This window comes from Anser cygnoides, chromosome 1 (assembly GCF_040182565.1).
Source record: "Anser cygnoides isolate HZ-2024a breed goose chromosome 1, Taihu_goose_T2T_genome, whole genome shotgun sequence".
Classification (NCBI taxonomy): domain Eukaryota; kingdom Metazoa; phylum Chordata; class Aves; order Anseriformes; family Anatidae; genus Anser; species Anser cygnoides.
This window is the reverse complement of record NC_089873.1, coordinates 105,523,817-105,542,188: the sequence shown is the minus strand read 5'-3', so window position 1 is coordinate 105,542,188 and position 18,372 is coordinate 105,523,817. Positions and strand designations below refer to the sequence as shown.

The window sequence follows — 18,372 nt, the reverse complement described above, 5'->3', positions numbered from 1 at the left end:
GGAAAAGTCACATTTTTAATACTTTTGTAGGAAAACAGAACTGAAATAAATGTCAGAAATATCTCAGCTTGCCCGTTTAATGGCCTTTAGTGAGCTCTGAGAGAACTGATGCTTATTTTATATTTATCTCTTAAACTGGTGAAGATTAAAATGAAAGCTGTCTTGGCAGCCTTTTCCAGTTGAACAACGGGAGAAGGAAAGGGTGACTACGGCAGTTGCCAAGATCAAGAAACTCAGTCCCCTCTTTAAGCTAATGTTTTATTTTGCTGTTTATTTGTTCAATGGTACTCTACTCCCAAGAAAGTGATGCTTCAAAATGTAGGGAGTCCCTTGTTCATGCTTAAGCATTGCTTTATGAGGCCAAGCTTGATGTGGAAAAGGTGACAGGAGAGACAAAGGTGAGTTCAGAGTTCCCTTATGAGTTCAAAGTTCCACTTATTCTTTAGTTTGGGCTCCAGCAACACCGTCTCCTAGCAGTTATGCTAAATGTCTAGCAGTCATCAGGCATGCACTTTGGCAGAGTGTGCTGATAGTATCACGGTTTCCTTCCTCTAAAGTAAAGACCTTTTTTCAAGATACTTGCTTTATTCCCACAGTTCTCTGTTGGTGTTGTTTTCCAGACATAGCGATGTCCTTGCAATAGTTTGGTTCTCTCTCTCTCTTTTTTTATTACAGAATTTAGATCAGATGCATTCTTTATCCAGGCTTTTGGTATTTCATGGGACTGCCTCAGATGCACAGCCCACATGCCTGGGCTTGAAATATGTCAAATTTTCCCTCGATGTGTCCCTCCTGTGAGCGCTTTGGCCATAAGCCTGAGGTTTTTGGATATATAGTAATCCCAGCAAATAACAGCTGCATGAGCACAAATCAACTGTGCAGTATGTGAACTGTTTCCCTGACATCTGTGGATATGACAAACCTGTGTGGATGATCTGTATGTGCGTGGTAAATCTAGCACTGTTCAGGCAGGTCTCATGCACTGAGATAGCTCTAATGTCACTTGTAAACATCTCTGGGATTCCCTAGCATGTAGAAGGCCATGTTTGAGTCTTAATATGTCCTACCTGAACACCAGAAGCTTGTAGTGGGACCCGTGAGAGCACAATCAGAGGTTAATAGCACAGGCCTTGAGAATACAGGCAGAGGGTGATACCAGGAGCCCCAAGGATAAAGAACATGAGTTGGGAATAGGTAATTACTTTCACTGAAGTAGCATGTTGAAGTCCAAGCAGAACCCATTTGGGAGCATGATGGGACATGCTAATCTTTTACAGCGGCACCAAGTTGGTTTATCAAGCCATAGCTAAACAGAAGTGTGATGTGGTAGACTTAGCACAGTTAAGTCATGTATGTAGCCTTGGAGACCTAACTGAATTCACTTAAATTAAAAGATGAGGTAAGGAAGATTTTATTTCAGAAAGGGAAACGTTGCAAAATTAGTGAGGTCAGCTTAATAGTTAAGAGCCTTAAATGGACATAATATGGAAGAAAGGGGAGAAAGTTCTGTTTAAATAAACTGAATGTAAAAATTACCTAGAACTTCTGTCCCAATTGTCAACAATTATGAGGAAGGTCTTTAGTCCCAATTAGATGAATAATCATTTCAGAAAGAGTTACTAATAGTGGGAAGAGACCCTATAAAGTGTAGGAAGAAAGCTGTATCATGCAGAAAGAGGTATCTTAGATATGAAATTATGAGAATTGGCATAATGCAACAAGTAGCAAAAAGAGCTTGAAATATGCATATATCTAAATATAGATCAAGGGAAGGAGTTTCAGAACTGTTGCAGCGTGTGGAATAGAGATTAGGTAGTTTTGAATTATATCTCCAAAATGCATTGGTTCATTTACAGTAGTGTTGAACACTAGTGTAAAAAAAAGATGGATAATGGGATTGAGGATAGGGAAAATACCACGTTTAAAGCCAAAAACTAAAGAATTTAGCATGCTTCTGTCAGGGGAAATGACTAATCTTTATTCCAGAATTCTGAAAGCACATTTAAAATTACATGTCTGAAAGCAAGAATTTTAAATAGATCTGTCAAGCTGGGTGTGGAACTGTATGACTAGAGAATAGGAAATAAAATATTTTTTATTAGAGAACAGAGGACAAAGTAATCCTACAGAACAGTTAGTTTGACCTTAACATCCAAAGCTTTAGAACAAATTCTGAAGAAGAATGTAATTACAAGCAGAGTGGTAAATGAAACCTGGGATATAATTAAATATGGTTTTGCCATAGGTAGGTCACATTAAACTGATAGTTCTTTGAAATAACTGATGTCTAGGCAAGGGAATAGTGATGGAATATGATCCAGGTGAATTTTAATTGAACACTTGATACAATGCAATGGTGTGAACCCTCAGCTCAACTGGAAAAAAATATATATATATTACTAGGGAAAGAAAGTGAAATAGGTATGCAAGCAATTTCCAGGCATATGATTAAGTAGTAACATTTGAGGTCAAGCACTGAGAGCCCCTCATGGGGCTTTTTTAAATGACTTTGAGTAAAAATATAGCAATGTGGAAATGTGGGGAGGCATTATTAATAAGTAAGTGGATCAGAATATCACGTAGGGGAAGAAATGATGAAATTGAGGAGTGGGGTTAAAGAAATGTCATAAAACCAGCTACAACAGACTGCAAGTTCATGCACTTTGAAACCAATGACAAGAATGTCCACTACGAGCTGGAAGTTGCTGAGAACAACAGAGGAGAATAATTTGTGTAATATAAATCTGACTTACTATGGGTAGTTGGTGGTGTTGCATTTAGAAAGATAAGCCTTATCCTGAAAGACGACTCCTTACCTTGACCAGAGACATTAATGCCATTGTATGAGCACTGATGAGATTGCACCTGCAACATTGATTTTTGTCACCTTTGAGGAGGAGGTGAGAAAGGTAACTCTACCTTGAAAATTCAAGCCAATGACCCAAGTTAAATCAAAACCCTTTTTTAATTAGATAAACACCAACAACTTTTCGTAAAAGTTTGCCTCTTATCAATAGGTCCGGGAGTTGGTGTTTAATGCATGGTTAGTTTTGGGAGCAGTGGGTAGACAATATTTTGCTCAGTCAGATAATGACAGGACTAGGGGAATGGTTTTGAATTAAAAGAGGAAAGATTTAGATGCGATGTTGGGAGGAAATCCCTAAATCCCTCACTCAGAGGGCGGTGAGGCACTGAAACAGGTTGCCCATAGAGGTTTTGGATACCCCATCCCTGGAGGTGTTCAAGACCAGGATGAGCCCCTGGGCAACCTGATCTAGTGGGTGGCATCCCTGCCTATGGCTATGGGGTGGGGGTGGAACTAGATAATTTTTAAGGGCCCTTCCAACCCAAGCCATTCTATGATTTCACATAAGAAAGCTCCTCTTTCTAAACTGGACCTTCCTAGGCAAGTTGCTTACCCTGAAAGCTAAGACAAGAATGAAATTCACTGATATGCAGATGAATATTACAAGTCTTGCATCTTGTTTACATGCTCAGAATAGGGTTGGAGGAGAGGCTTACTCTGCAGAAGGATTTCCAACAGTAAAGCATCAAAAACCATAGAAATTGAGGTTACCTTTAGTTATATTGCTGATCTTACTACTTCTTGTGTCTTAAAATCAGTTCTGAAAATATTTGTGCTGTGTCTAGGATTGTTCCTTTGCCTCAGCAAGTGGTCTCCTGGCTTATGCACCAGAGGTTGTTCAAATAAAGTGAAGAATTGTTGGGGATGAAGTTTTGCCCAGAGTTCTGGAACAGGTTTGTGCTTAGTCTGCTGTTTGCAGTGTGGAGCTTTCCCTTGCTTCAGCAAAATCACATTTTCCTCAATTAAGTTAATAATAAAATTCTCAGATTTCTGTAAGTTATTACCCAGATCAAGCATTTATCAATGCAAAGTAGAATGGGATGTGGTAGGTTAGTGAAGACTTGGAGAATTAAAAGAATAAAGGAAATACAAAAGGTCTAGTTGGGCTGTGAATCTAAATCTAATGCTTTAGGATCTAAAACAATGACAGGAGACTGAACCAGGTGTGAATTTTAATGCTTCGTCTTCCTCTGCTGGAAGGACAGCAACTCCAAGTAAAAAACTTCAGGGTTCTCGTATTTGATTGAGTAGCCTCATTACCTTCATTGGTATTGAATGAGGCCTGTGACTAGCAGGCTTTTTTATTTATGCTGCTCTTGTTTTTGATTAATAAAAATAAAACTTCATTCATCCCTGTGAAAATCACGTCTGCTTATGTGATAAGGCTGCAGAAATGTTTTTTGTCTTGCAACTTCAGCATAAATCCTCCCAAAAGCCTCTTCCTCCTAACTGTGGACTTTCTCAGAGGGTCTGTGGTGTTCTGAAAAGCACAGAATCAGGCAAGTAATCAAAAAAGGGAGTGAATCCCTGTTAGATCAAGGTAAGGGTGAAGACAAGGGTAGGGAAGACAACAGAATGGTGGGTGATGAAGAGAACTTAACCACAGCCTGCATAGCAGGCAGGAGAGCAGAAATAGTGGCTGCAGGAGCTTATGTTTCATGCTCCGCAGGTGTGACTCATGCTAGGAGGTACTTAGTGCTTCTTTATTAGTCCAGAACAGAGCCATGAAGACAATTAAGGGAGTGGAGCATCTCCCTTACGAGGAAAGGCTGAGGGAGCTGGGTCTCTAGCTTGGAGAAGAGGAGACTGAGGGGTGACCTCATTAATGTTTATAGATGTGTAAAGGGTGAGTGTCAGGAGGATGGAGCCAGGCTTTTCTCAGTGACACCCAGTGATAGCACAAGGGGCAGTGGGTGCAATCTGGAACATAGGAGGTTCTGCTTAATTATGAGACAAAACTCAATGCTGAGGGTGGCAGAACACTGGAACAGGCTGCCCAGGGTGGTTGTGGAGTTTCCTTCTCTGGAGATTCTCTGGAGACTTTCAAAACCTGCCTGGATGTGTTCCTGTGTGACATGATTTAGGTGTTCCTGCTCTGGCAGGGGGGTTGGACTAGATGATCTTTCAAGGTCCCTTCCAATCCCTAACAGTCTGTGATTCTGTGATTATACCTAAAGCAGTAACACCCTTTGATCTTGTGCTGGCAAGTCCACCAGCAGCCTAGCCCATACCAAAAGGAAACTGAGGGGCTTATCAATGTTTTGCAAAAACTTTTTGTTCTGGGCTTTATGCAACACTACTGTCTGTTATTATTATTAAACAAAGAATGAAGGAAAAATGTTGAAAGTCTTACAAGCCTGTTGCTGTATTCATGTTGAAAGTCTGGGAAGAGGAAAGGATTACAGGATTATTACTGAAGAGTAGTTTGTAAAATTACACAATTTGCATTCAGCAGTAGAGAGAATAGCTGGGGGCTGTGGAAGCGCCTAGCTTAATCCCCTCTGCTCCGCGCCCTTGCATCTGCGTCTGCTCTAGAGAAGAGAGCACTGGCCAAAGGCACTACGAGGACCTCTAGAGAGAAGGTAGAAGGTTACATCAAGCTACTGTAATTCCAAAACCCCACCCAGGCAAATGAAGTAGGCCACTTTATTTTTTTCTCTATAAAAGGGTACTTTAATGCAATACCAAATGTGAGATTCTGCCTGCTTTATTCTGGCATATCCATCTACTGGAAGCAGAGCCTGTACTGCAGACATTAATTTCATAACCCAATGTTGAGGTCACAACATGGACATTTGTGCATTTGTATTTCACTTTAAGTGGGTCCAGATTCATCCCAAACACTGTGGAACAGCTCAGAACATCAAATTTACTTTTTTTTTTTTTTTTTAAACCATCAGGTAATTACTTTTCCCTCTGGTGTATCAACTTAATTTTCCTCTGTGTTCAATAGCTTAGAAGAATTTTGCATCACACAGCACATCTGCAACTATCCTGTGATTTTCATCTAAATATTGGTCATTTATACTAAAAGGAGTCAAACCACAGAGAACAGTATGGACCTCAGCATGACTCTTATTTCGTGCATTCTTCTCAGCTGTGGTGATCTTGGATTGCAACAGATATTCCTGTCCATGTGCTCCTTATACCATAGTCCCTGACTACTGCACCCTTCTTGAATCTCTACAGCCTGCTGGTACTGATGCTGTGCGTTCCCTTCCTCAGATTTCCATGCTATTTCTCTCATTTCTGCTTTCCTGTCACACACTTACTTCATTCCTTCCTCCTCCTCTGCAAACTATTGTGCTCCAAAGGCAAATCCAGCTTGAAATTGTCGTGCTGTGACAAACTGCCAAGCTCTACGTAATACCGTGTGATCAGATGGACACCTGCCATTTGTCAGCCACTCCTCATTCTTCTCCTTTTTCTCCTTGTCTTTCACCATCATGTCAGCTCTGTAAGGAAGCAAGGGGTAACCTCACACCAGGGTGATCACGCCCTGTGGTCGATATGGGGTCAGGCTCCTTGATATCCTACTAAGCTGACAGCGTTTTTGCTGCAGGTGATAGTCTACACAGCAGTGGTATGTGGGGTCTTGTCCTACCAATATGCCCCGAAAGCACCCAGAGTACTGTAAAACCTGTGAAAATACTATCAAATATTTCAAGCCTGTAACAAAACTGTTTTAACTGATTCATACATGAGGAATAAAAACAGATGTAAACCACAGCCATAGGACATAGTCCTGAAGGAGCTGTTGACAAGAAACAGTATAAGCAACTGATGTCATCTATCCAGACTTGTGCAAATCATTTGACACAGTCCTGCATGGCACCCTTGTCTCCAATGTGGAGAGAAATGGATTTGACGGATGGACCACTCAGTAGAAAAGGAATGTGCTGAATAGCTGCACGCAAGGAGTTGCAGTCAACGGCTTTATGTCCAGGTAGAGATGAGTGATGAGTGGAAACCCCTCAGGGGTTTCTGTTGGTATTGGTATTAATTAACATCTTTGTTGGCAACTAGGACAGTAGGATTGACTGCACCTTCAGCAACCATGCAGACCATAGAATCATAGAACAGTTTGGGTTGGAAAGGACTGTAAAGATCATCCAGTTCCACCCCCCTCCCACTAGAATAGGTTGCTCAAAGCCCCATCCAGCTTGGCCTTGAACACCTCCAGGGATGGGGCATTCACAACCTCTCTGGGCAACCTGTTCCAGTGCCTCACCACTCTCTGAGTAAAGAATTTCCTCCTAATGTCAAATTTGAATCTTCCCTCTTTTAGTTTAAAACCACTCCCCCTTGTCCTGTCATTGTCTGCCTAAGCAAAATGTTGCTCTCCATTTTTTTTTATAACCCTCCTTTGAAAGGCAGCAATGAGGTCTGCCCAGAGCCTTCTCTTCTCCAGGCAGAACATCCCTAGCTCTCTCAGCCTTTCTTCACAGGAGAGGTACTCCAGCCCTCTGATCATCTTTGTGGCCCTCCTCTGGACACATTCTAACAGCTCTACAACCTTCTTGTGCTGGGGGCTCCAGAACTGGACGCAACACTCCAAGTGGGGCCTCATGAGGGCAGAGCAGAGGGGCACAATCCCCTCCCTCGACCTGCTGGCCACTCCTCTGTTGATGCAGCACAGGATGCAGTTGGCTTTCTGGGCTGCAAGCACACACTGGCTCATGTCGAGCTTTTCATCCACCAGAACCCCCAAGTCCTTCTCTGCAGGGCTGCTCTCAAGGAGTTCTTCACCCAGTTTGTACTCATGTTGGGATTGCCCCTACCCATTGCAGCACCTTGCACTTAGACTTGTTGAACCTCATTAAGTTCACGTGGGTGCACTTCTCAAGCTTGTCCAGGTCCCTTTGGATGGCATCCCTTCCTTCTGTTGCATTATCTGCACTACTCAGCTTGGTGTCATCTGCAAACCTGCTGAAGGTGCACTCAATCCCATTGTCTGTTGTTGATAAAGATTTCAAGAGTACCAGTCCCAAGACAGACCCCTGAGGGACACCACTTGTCACTGGCCTCCTCCTGGACATAAAGCCATTGACCACCACTCTCTGGGTGCAGCCTTCAAGCCTATCCTTATCCACTGAATGGTCCAACCATCAAATACATACCACTCCAATCTGGAGATCAGGATGTCATGTGAGACTGTGTCAAAGGCCTTACAGAAGTCCAGGTAGATGATATAAGTTAGTCTTCCCTTCTTATCTGATGTAGTCACTCCATCATAGAAGGCCACCAGAGTAGTCAGGCCCGTTGGGTTTGCTCAGCCTGAAGAAGGCTCCAGAGACACCTTATAGTGGTCTTCTGGCACCTAAATGGGGCCTATATGAGAGATGGAGAGGGACTCTTTATCAAGAAGTGTAGCAATAGACAAGGGGTAGTAGTTTTAAAGTAAAAGAGGGCAGAGTTAGATCGGATATCTGGAAGAAATTCTTAACCATGAGGGTGTTGAGGCACTGGCACAGGTTGCCCAGAGAAGCTGTGGATGCCCCATCCCTGGAGGTGTTCAAAGCCAGGCTGGATGGGGCTTTGAATAACCTGGTCTAGTGGGAGGTGTCCCTGCCCATAGCAGGGGGGTTGGAACTGGATGATCTTTAAGGTCCCTTCCAACCAACAGCATTCTATGTTATTCTAGTATTCTGTGATCTTATATGACTGTAAGAAAAACATAAGGGAAAAAAAAATGTTCTGCCTAAGATACGAAGATCTGAAAAACTACATTTCTTATCCACTGGCACACTCCTGCCTAGAACATTTTAGTGCTCTCCAGAGTGGGCTGCCAGGATCCAGCCTAGATTCTGGGGGGCTCTGTATCAGCAGCAATGGTGTTCACAGGAGGTTTGGATCTTCCTGTAGGACAACCCCACAGTGAGAGGCAGGGAGGGTAAGCAGCAGGGCTCCCTCCTTCCCCATGTTCTCACTGCCTTTATCATCTCTTTGCATCACCCCAGAGCCTAGGGGTCCTGTTCTGTGAACACTGTATGTTATGTTTGATTTGAAGCTACTTGGGACAACATGATAATCCATGGGAAGCATGTGGCACATTGACTCATATGACCTGACATGAGGCATGTTCTCTGTGCACATCTGTGTGACAGGTGGGAAAGTCAGGAGAAATACAGTTTAGATTAAAGCCACATTGGGTTAAATTTCCTTTCATCCTTACATAAGTAAATAGATGCTCCATTCCATTCACTGTTGTATAGAAGAAGATAAATCCACAGCTGAATTTATGTGGGAGCTTTTGTTCTATGTGGGCTTGTGAGTAATCAATAATGAACAGTGAGAAAAATGCTGTAAGACTAATTAGGTGATTATTGTGCCACGTTATCCTTCTCTGACACATCAAGGCTGAATTCTGCTGAGATCCGGAAATAACCCAGGGGGAACAAAAGACTGGGAACTGGCAGATGCCATAAACTACACAATATACCAGTGAGATGGTAAGCCTGAGGTGGGATGGGTTTCCTTCTCTGTGTCTGGTTTTAGAAAGAAAGTATGCATGGTGCTGCAAAAGGAAGGAAGGAACCGTGATGGGGGAGACGGTGTGAAAGAAGATTCTTTGAGAGCTGAAACAGTCACTGGTGAGTGCCTGTGGACATAGAATCACAGAATCCCTAATCCTCTGCCACACTATTCCTGATATAAGCCAGGATGCCATTGGCCTTCTTGGCCACCTGAGCACTGCTGGCTCGTGTTCAGCTGGCTATCAACCAATACCCCCAGGTCTTTTTCTGCCTGGCAACTTTCCAGCCACTCTTCCCCAAGCCTATACCACTGCATTGGGTTGTTATGACACAAGTGCAGGACCTGGCACTTAGCCTTGTTGAACACCATACAGTTGGACACAGCTCATTGATCCAGCCTATCCAGAGCCCTCTGCAAAGTCTTTCTACCCTCAAGAAGATTGTCAGTCCCACCTCACTTGTTATCGTCTGCAAACTTACTGAAGGAACACTCAATCCCTCATCAAGATTGTTGATAAAAATCTTAAAGAAAACTGTCCCTAGGACTGAGCCCTGGGGAACACCACTTGTCCCCCAGCTGGATATAACTCTATTCACAATGACCCTTTGGGCCCAGCCATCCTGCCATTTTTTTACCCAGCAAACAGTACATCCATCAGCAGCCAGTGAGCAGCCAGTTCCTCCATGAGAATGCTATGGGAAATAGTATCAGATGCTTTGCTAAAGTCTGAGTAAACACCAACCACACCTTTTCCCTTGTCCTGTAAGCATGTCATCTTATCATAGAAGAAGATCAGGTTCGTCAGATTTCCTCTTGGATTATAAAGGCTTCATTCTTCTCCCTGTCTCTTCCAGCTGAGTGGGCTGGGTACCACAAGAACAATTAGTCCTACTAATAAAGACTGATGCAAAGAAGGCATTAAGCACTACAGCCTTTTCCTCATCTCTCATCAATATATTTCTCCCCACAAACAATAAAGGATCTTTGTAGTCCTCCCATGTTGTCTGCAACCTTCTTCCAACTTTATTTTTCTTTCTGAGTTCCAAAAGAACTGCAAGGATGCTCTTCTTCCTCACCAGCTTGTCTTTTGGCACACAGGGACAGCCTGCTCCTATGCCTCCAAGATGTCATTCTTGAAGAATGTCCAGCCTTCCTGGATTCCTTTGCCCTTTAGAACTGCCTCCAAAGTGACTCTGTCAACAAGGTCCCTAAATAGGCCAAAAGCAGTCCTCCAAAAATCCAGAGTTCTGCTGACCACCTTCCTTGCTTTCCCAAGGATTGTGAATTTTTCATCTCCAGATCACTGTGCCCAAGATCACTTCCAGCCAACACACCCCCACAAGACCTTCCCTGTTAACAAACAACAGGTCAAGTGGAGCACCTTCCCTGGTTGATTCCCTCATCACCTGTGTGAAGAAGTTATCCTCCATACAATCCAGAAATCTCCTAGTCCATTTCTTCTTCACGGTATGGTTGCTCTGCAGCATGCTTCTTTTTATTTCGCTGTGCACACCTTACTGTGAATGAGCTCGAAGGGTCCCAAGTCAGTACTGAGATTTCAAATGTATGGGAAACTAAATGATACGAGCTGATTTTTTTATTAAGTTTCTATAAAGTTTCTCATGTGCTTCAATCCTTATTGAATATTTCTGCTGTGCTTCTTCCTCCTTTAAGTATACAGGCTTAAACTTATAGCAATGGGAGGAGAAAGGGGTCTTGGAGGAGAGAGGAGAGACCCCCACCTACCTGAGATCTCTCTCCCACTGAAGACCACTCTCTTCTTAGCCACAAAGTGCAACAGTACTGTGGTACATAGTAATGTGATGCTTCTCTTGGTATTGGCACCATGGAAGACGCAAAGGGTGCTGCTAATGACTATCACTAACACTGAATGTACAGTACAGAGAGCCACAGAGTGTCTGTGGCGAGGGAGCACTACAAGGAGATAATTTATCAGACCCATGGGCCCTTTGCCATTTTGAGGGTGTCTGTTAGGTCTTTGTGGGCCTGGATACCATTGCAGAAAGGGAGTATCTGCAATTTTTTCAATCTGTGACCTGTTTGCTGCAAAACAGCCTGATCATGGCCGTAGGAATGGAGAAAGAATACTTTGTATGAGCAGCAATAAGATAGAAGTAACAGTAATTTACCTAATGCCTTTTATTCTAAGATCGAGTCAGGATCACAAGCATTTCCCAGTAGGACTGAATTGCTAGACCAGCAGTTTTCCATTACTTTTGTGTTGCAGAAGCAGTTTCCCAGTAGAGGTGACAATCTCTTCACAGTCAGTTTAGACCCACTAAGGCTTTGTTTTTCTCATCATCTTTCACACAACTTTCACAGGTGTGGTGCATGAAACACCCAGGAACCTGTAATCTATGAAGCTGAGAATCACAGAGGACAGTAGGACTCACATTATCAGACACAGGCAGTACCATTTGTCCATTCAAGTTTTTTTCTGAATTGGGGACTTGAACAAACAATGCAAAATCCACCACTCTGAGAGAAGGAAAAGTTTATTGGTATTTTATAAAAGGAAATGGTCACTATAATACATTGTTATAAATATTTATAAATATTCTATGGGAATTCAGACCCACTCAAATAAATAAATAAATATTGAAATATTAAAATATAAAGTAATGCTTTCTTACTAGCTGGTGATGGCCAGCATCTCCTTTGAATAACTAATTCTTTTGACACATTTGCTACATTTCTTTGTAGTTACAAATATGTTTTTGATGCAAAAATTACTGTGCATTCACTCTTAGCATAGGGACTAAATCTCCTGGCTACTCGTGGAGTGAGCAACCCTTCTTTCTTTGTTACGATGCATGAATATAGAGATGGCATAAAGATATAACCCCACAGGATTTTGTCATTAAAGCTTGATATGGATTGAGACAGAATTTTTCATGATTAAAACTTGTAGATCTGTCGACTCGCAGTCCTGGAGAGCTCTCTGTAGCTTAAAACAATTTATGCAAAATTAAACTTTTGCTTGTGTAATTGCAGTCCAGAGTTCTCAAGGAGAAAAGCCAAGAAGAATGGTAAAGAAATCAAGTAAAAATATTAAACTAAAACACAAATAAAACAATACCTGTTCACCACATAAACAACAAGGTAGAAAGTCTTGTGGTATTTTGAACAAGCAAGAAAATACACAACTTATCCCCCTGCTCTTCAGTTCTCCCAGTCCATTAGAATCACTTATTTTCCTTAGAAACTAATTATAAATACGATGAGTTTAGAGGATGAAAAATAATAAATTGTGAGACACAGTTCTTGGTCTAATCCTAATCATTTGGATTGTCCTGTGCTCCTAGGTACTTGTATGAATTGAGAATCATGCCAAGTGGCAAAACTATTGTAGCAGCAGAATCAGGCCTTATGATTTTTCTAACATAACTACCTGGAGGTTGTAAATAAATAAATATTTTGTATGTATATCACTATATATGCATATATAAATAGGTTTTAAATGCTGTCAGTAGGACAGACCCTGTGCTAAATCCAGAATTTCCATGGAAAAAAAAAGAACTTAGTGGGTCTTACTTTGATCTTGTTACAGTGATGCAGTTCCAGTCACTTCAGTGAATTACTTCACCAGACAGTAGGAAGAACAGGACCAGAATCTAGCCTGACATCTTTTGTGTTATTGCCAAGAAAACTGGCCAAATGTACCATTTTCAGAATGGTATCAGACCGTTAAATATACTAAGTAAACAAAACAGAAGGTTCTGCAACTTGACAGAAAGCACATGCACAACAAAATGTAAAACCCTCCTCATATATCCACCACACTGGATTTTTGTCCAGCTGTTGATTTCTGATGCTATTGATTTCTGCTGGAGTACATCAAGAAAAGCTTTTTCAGAATTACTCAGATTTAGAATTCCAGGAAGATGGGATTAAAAGTAAAAGGAATAAAGGAGAAAAATAACTAAATATGTATACAATTTTCAGAGTCCTGAATATAGCTCCACTAAAACCAGTGAAGCTATACTGAATTCTACCAGTTAACAGTTTGACACCTAAATTACAACGAAAAGCTCTGCTCTGCAAATATCTCATCTTAACTAAAGATTTGTAAATGTCAAATGTATATATTGAGGTCATATTTTGACAAATAAACTTACCCATAACATATTCCAATCTAGATGTCTAAGTTTTGTCAACATTTAGAGATTTGATCATATTTAGGTAACTTCACTCTTACAGACATAAATCATCTGATACCTGCTCAGAATTAGAGAAAAACATTGATGCCAAACTTAGATTCTACTTTTCTAAATACACACCTCATTTTCACTTATTAGATGAGAGTCTTCATTAACTGTTAATAGTTTAATGTCTAAGAGGCATAATTTGCAGGGACTTTTTTCCCCAAAATTCAGCACTGTGCAGAGTTAAACACTGTGCAAAACAAAACAAAACAAAAAAACAGCCTGTCACTGTGAAAAAAAAACAACCCACAACCTATTTGACACACTATTGGTAATTAATATTTCTGTTACTTATCTCTCTGTTGGAAATATGCAAAATTAATGAATGTTTCTGCATTATATTTCTATAACACGTCATTACAGTTAAGTGAATAGAGAGGTGTGATAGAAAAGGACTTAAGAAATGGCGAAATCAGCTCTTCTTTTTCTAAACCTCAGCTTGGAATCAATATGTGTCAGAAATGACTCTTTCTACACAAAATTATTTGATCCTTGTTCTCCTGTCAGTTACTCCAGTTTTCCATGTGTGCTGTTTTTTTTTGTTGTTTGTTTGTTTGTTTTTTTAACACCAGAGTGGTCACTTTTTAGGCATGAAAAGAGATGAAGTTCCAATCTTAACAGCTAAAAATATATATCATAAGTTTTATATAATAATATAACACACCATTGGTTAGTTAGTCTGCTGTGCTTGCAAGTGAGCTGGTAAGAGGATTCTCTGCCTCTGCTGGAATCTCAGTTGCTCCAGGGCCCAAGTCTCTTCCAAGCTACATCAGTAATACAACATCAGTTTCCCATTCATTCCAGTGAATTTTGTTTCTCACTGATGCATACTAAAGGTAATTCAGACCCTAAAATATTTGGTTTCTATTCTTCTTTTTGAAAATATATCTTTTTTCCAGTAAAGCAGAGTGCAACTCTTTTTTCTTTTTTTTTTTTTCCTTTTTCTTTTTTTCAGTGAACTGTCATCTGTAAGGACAAAATTTGAAATAAAAGATTTTTTCCCAGTATCTTTCAGTTTTCTAACAGCTATCTTAAGAGTTAGAAATTGAGTGTGCTAGGCACCTCCTTTTGTCTATTATATTCACTCACGCACGTCATCAATTTGCAGGTGGCCCCAGTTATCTTGTAATATAAAAGCGAGGACTTGCGTACCTCCTGGCATCCATCATGGCATGTGGGTCATCTGGGTTGACCACATCATTCTGATTGATTCTCATGGGTTCCCTGGGCACGTGGGAAAAGTCTGTTTGTAGCTGCAGCTGAGATCCTAATGCAGAGACCTTTCTCTGTGGGACCAGGATCTGGTGAGGATCCATTGGATCAATATCTGCACTTCTAGTGTTTCTGTGGGGCTCAGGTGTGTTGAATCGAAACAAAGGGATTTCATTTCTCCTGGACAAAAACTGGGAGTACGGTGGTAGATTCATACCAGGGAAGAAAGCTTGTTTAACTCTGCCTAAGCTAACCAGAAAGTTGTGCTTGGGAGATTGGTACACATCATATCCATTTTCCAGTGTCCTATGGTTGAACACACAGTCCTCTTGACTGAAGTAGTGCTTAAAAAAAAAAAAAAAAGAAAAAAAAAAAGAATGACAACTGTGATCGAAGGCATTTGGTAAAGACAAGTGCCAATTAAAGATGGAAAGAGAAATGAGATCTTTCAGCAGGGTGTTTTCTTATCTGCCAGCTCTGTAAATCAGGCTCAGTTAAACGTGAATCTATTATGGATGCCTACATTTTCAACTTAGGTATTACTCAGATAACATTTCTTTCAGAGGGCTGCATTGTTTCAGCTACTCCCGACCTGTGGATCTACACTACAGCAAGATTGTAAGATCTCATTGGATCTCATTCTGCTCTCATTTATCCTGACAGGAATTCAAATTATTTTTGTCAGCCCTACAATTCAATACAATCAAAAAAGAAATTTTAATTTAAATGGCAGGTTGTCAGCTTTCTTTAGTCTGCATCCTCCTGCTGTAGTTATACAGATTTGCCCTAGCTGAGTCTTAGTAAAGGTGGCTCACCGATCCAAAGATGTTTCCTTTCATGTCCATGCATAGGTAGCGTCCACTCTTCACACCTGTGATTATTACACAGCCAGCACCCTCAGACTTGATCATTAAGGCACCTGTTTAAGAAAACAAAGATGTTAAATCCAGGACCCAGTTTGACACAGCACCCTTGCCTTACAGGTCCACAGAAATGGTGTCTGGAAGTGTCCTCTGAGGAGTCTGAACCCACTTCCCATGCGAATTGAGACTATTGTGCACCCTAGATATATCTGTGGCTTTGTCTGAGCCTTGGACAGCTCCCAGAGTGGAGATGCTACCACCTCTCTGGTTGCCCTGTTCCAGTGCTGCAGTAGAATCTCAAAGACATTTTTCTTCTAACATCCTAATTGAAGTCCCAAACCCCAGTCTGGGGCCTTTGCCCTTTCTTCTGTCACTGGCCATGACAGGGAGGAGTGTTGCAATACCAATTAAAGGGGGAAAAGTAACTTCACTTGATCCTCTCATCACAGTAGATGGTTTGTCATCTTCTCAAAAGGAGTGTGTTGTATTTGATTTGGTGCCTACTGCAACCCTTAGGTCCTACCCAGGAGAGCTGTATACACCCAGCCTCCGCCCAGTCTGTGCAGCACTTTGGACTTCTTATTTACCTGGCGTCTGAGTGGCACTGTGGTGACCTGACAGAGATTCAGTCACCTTCCCTTTCAGGACTTCTTTATCTGTCTGATTTCCACCTTCCTATTCTACCATTCCAAATATAGGTGGTTTTGTTTCATGGCAGAAATTGGCAAAACATCATATTTTGCTCGCTGTTATTGTCGACAATCTCTCCCTGGTTCTTGACCAACATACTTAAAAGTCAGTTTTATAAAACCTATAAATATGCAGGAAGAAGAGCAGCAAGACAGCACAGGCATTCTTACAAGTGTTTCATCAGTAATTCCTTACAAGAAAAAATAGTGAAACTTGGTCCTTTTTTCTCCTTAATAAATTACAACTTTTCAAAATACCTTTTTTTTTCCTTATATAATTCTACACAAATATCACAAGATATGTTTACATTTTTCATTGTGTTGGTGAAGAACATGCTATGTGGTAATGATATAAATGACTTTATGGTGCATAGCTAATTGTGATTTGAATGATGCTAGAAGAGAAGTAATTTTGGAATCCTATGAAATAACCCTGTGCCTTAAAAAAAAAAATAAATGTAATAAACAAATAAACAACAAAAGCAACAACATTTTTTAAGCTAGTTATGCTGTTTGGGCAGGCATTCAGCAAAGGATAGCTGAATTTTCCATGACAATAAACTGTGATAGAAGATTTTAGTTACAAAAGGGGATGTTTACTTCTCATGAACTCCAAAGGCATAACACTTCATTTATGACGGTCTGGCCTTCTGCAATTTCCCCCCATTTAATCAAATGTTTCATGCTTATTTACCCATGTTCTATGCACAGTTGTGTATGTGCCACGCACCTTCTTTGGACATAAGAATTTGAAGGTTGCCTTACAAACCAATTTCAAATAAAGAGAGCTACTGTTATATTTGAAAGGACATGACCTGGTTTTAGTATTTAGCAGCTCTCTACCCCAGAATAAAGATTCTACGGACACAATCAGTTCCCCAACCGGTACTGCAATGACTTTCTTCAGTAAAATGCTGTCACTGCAATGTGAAGTAGCTCTTTGGGACATATCACCAAATTCTAATAGGAACTTCCATAAGAAACTGTGGGTAAAATCATGCAGTGAAGGATAATTCAGGTCGTTTTTGCTTGAAGAGGATTACAACAACCATAGAAACGTAGTGCTCTGAGACAACAAAAGAAATTTCCCACCTGCTATATTTCTTTGAAGCAGTTGTATTTGTTATACAAAAGGAGCATTATAATTGTGTGTGTTTTCCATCCCATAGCTACACTCCTCTGTCCCAATACCTAACAAGAGGATGGAATTTTCTACAGGTAGCGACAAAGCAAAAGTCTTGTCCTCCCTCCCCTGTTCCCATGAAGACTGAGGGTCCATAGTAAGCTACTTACTGTATATGGTTTGATGAGGAACACCATCAATGTAGCCATCAGCATTGATTTGGAGATGGAAGCTGTTCCTCTCTGAAGATGTATACAGGTGCATCAGGCGATCTCCATTCCCCCAGCTGGGATTCAGCAGTGGAGAGGAGTTGGGAAAGGCGACTGTAGCCTTCAGGCTACAGAGTACAAGCAGCATGTGCTCCAGGCGGCTGTAGGGACTAGTCTGTGGCATGGCTCTCTGCTCGTAGTGGCTGGTTGGTATCTGAAACTTGATACTCCTCTGTGCTTCTTGCTTTCCCTTGTTTGCATGTGCCTGGAGTGAGAATTCTCGGATAGGTTCCCTTCTTCTTTGCAGGGGCTTATAAAGGGCAGCAAAATGACATCACACAGGAAAAACTTCTCCACATCCTTGATTTTTGTCAAAGCAACATTTTAAGTGTCCCAAAACCTCAAGGGAAGGAAAGCACGTAGGATCTCTGGGTAAGGTGCGGGGAGGAAAAATGTAAGGTTTCTAAAGACAGCTCACAAAAGCTAATCATATGTTCAAATGTTATCTACAACCCTGTGACATCTGAGAGCTTCCCACGCCCCTACTGTTAAATCCAGGAGGAGCACTTCACTGTACTTTCTGTGAAGAGAAGGGAATGGCCCTTTAAACTTGAGTTATCTTTTTTTTTTTTTTTTCTCAGAGATGTTTATTTAGATTCCCATCTCCCTCTCAGTTTCCAAATGACATTTTGATTTGGTGAAAATAC

The 18,372-nt window shown here is 41.1% G+C and overlaps 1 protein-coding gene across 1 annotated transcript; it reads right to left on the bottom strand.

The window, feature by feature from the left end:
• Positions 1-14,687: 14,687 nt before the first annotated feature.
• On the bottom strand, positions 14,688-17,993 carry FGF23 (fibroblast growth factor 23). The gene is made up of 3 exons (XM_013197209.3): positions 17,627-17,993; positions 15,597-15,700; positions 14,688-15,125 (listed from the first exon to the last, which is right to left on the bottom strand). The coding sequence occupies exons 1-3, from the start codon at positions 17,847-17,849 to the stop codon at positions 14,688-14,690; spliced, it is 765 nt and encodes a 254-aa protein (XP_013052663.2). The 5' UTR covers positions 17,850-17,993.
• Positions 17,994-18,372: the final 379 nt, after the last annotated feature.

What these genes read in the sequence shown, in the direction of transcription:
- FGF23 (XM_013197209.3), bottom strand. Translation starts at nt 17,849, where the DNA reads ATGCCACAGACTAGTCCCTACAGCCGCCTGGAGCACATGCTGCTTGTA. An exon ending in TCCTCATCAAACCATATACA is followed by an intron (nt 15,701 to 17,626) that starts GTAAGTAGCTTA and finishes TTTCTTAAACAG; the next exon opens with GTGCCTTAATGATCAAGTCT. An exon ending in AAGGAAACATCTTTGGATCG is followed by an intron (nt 15,126 to 15,596) that starts GTGAGCCACCTT and finishes TTTTTTTTTAAG; the next exon opens with CACTACTTCAGTCAAGAGGA.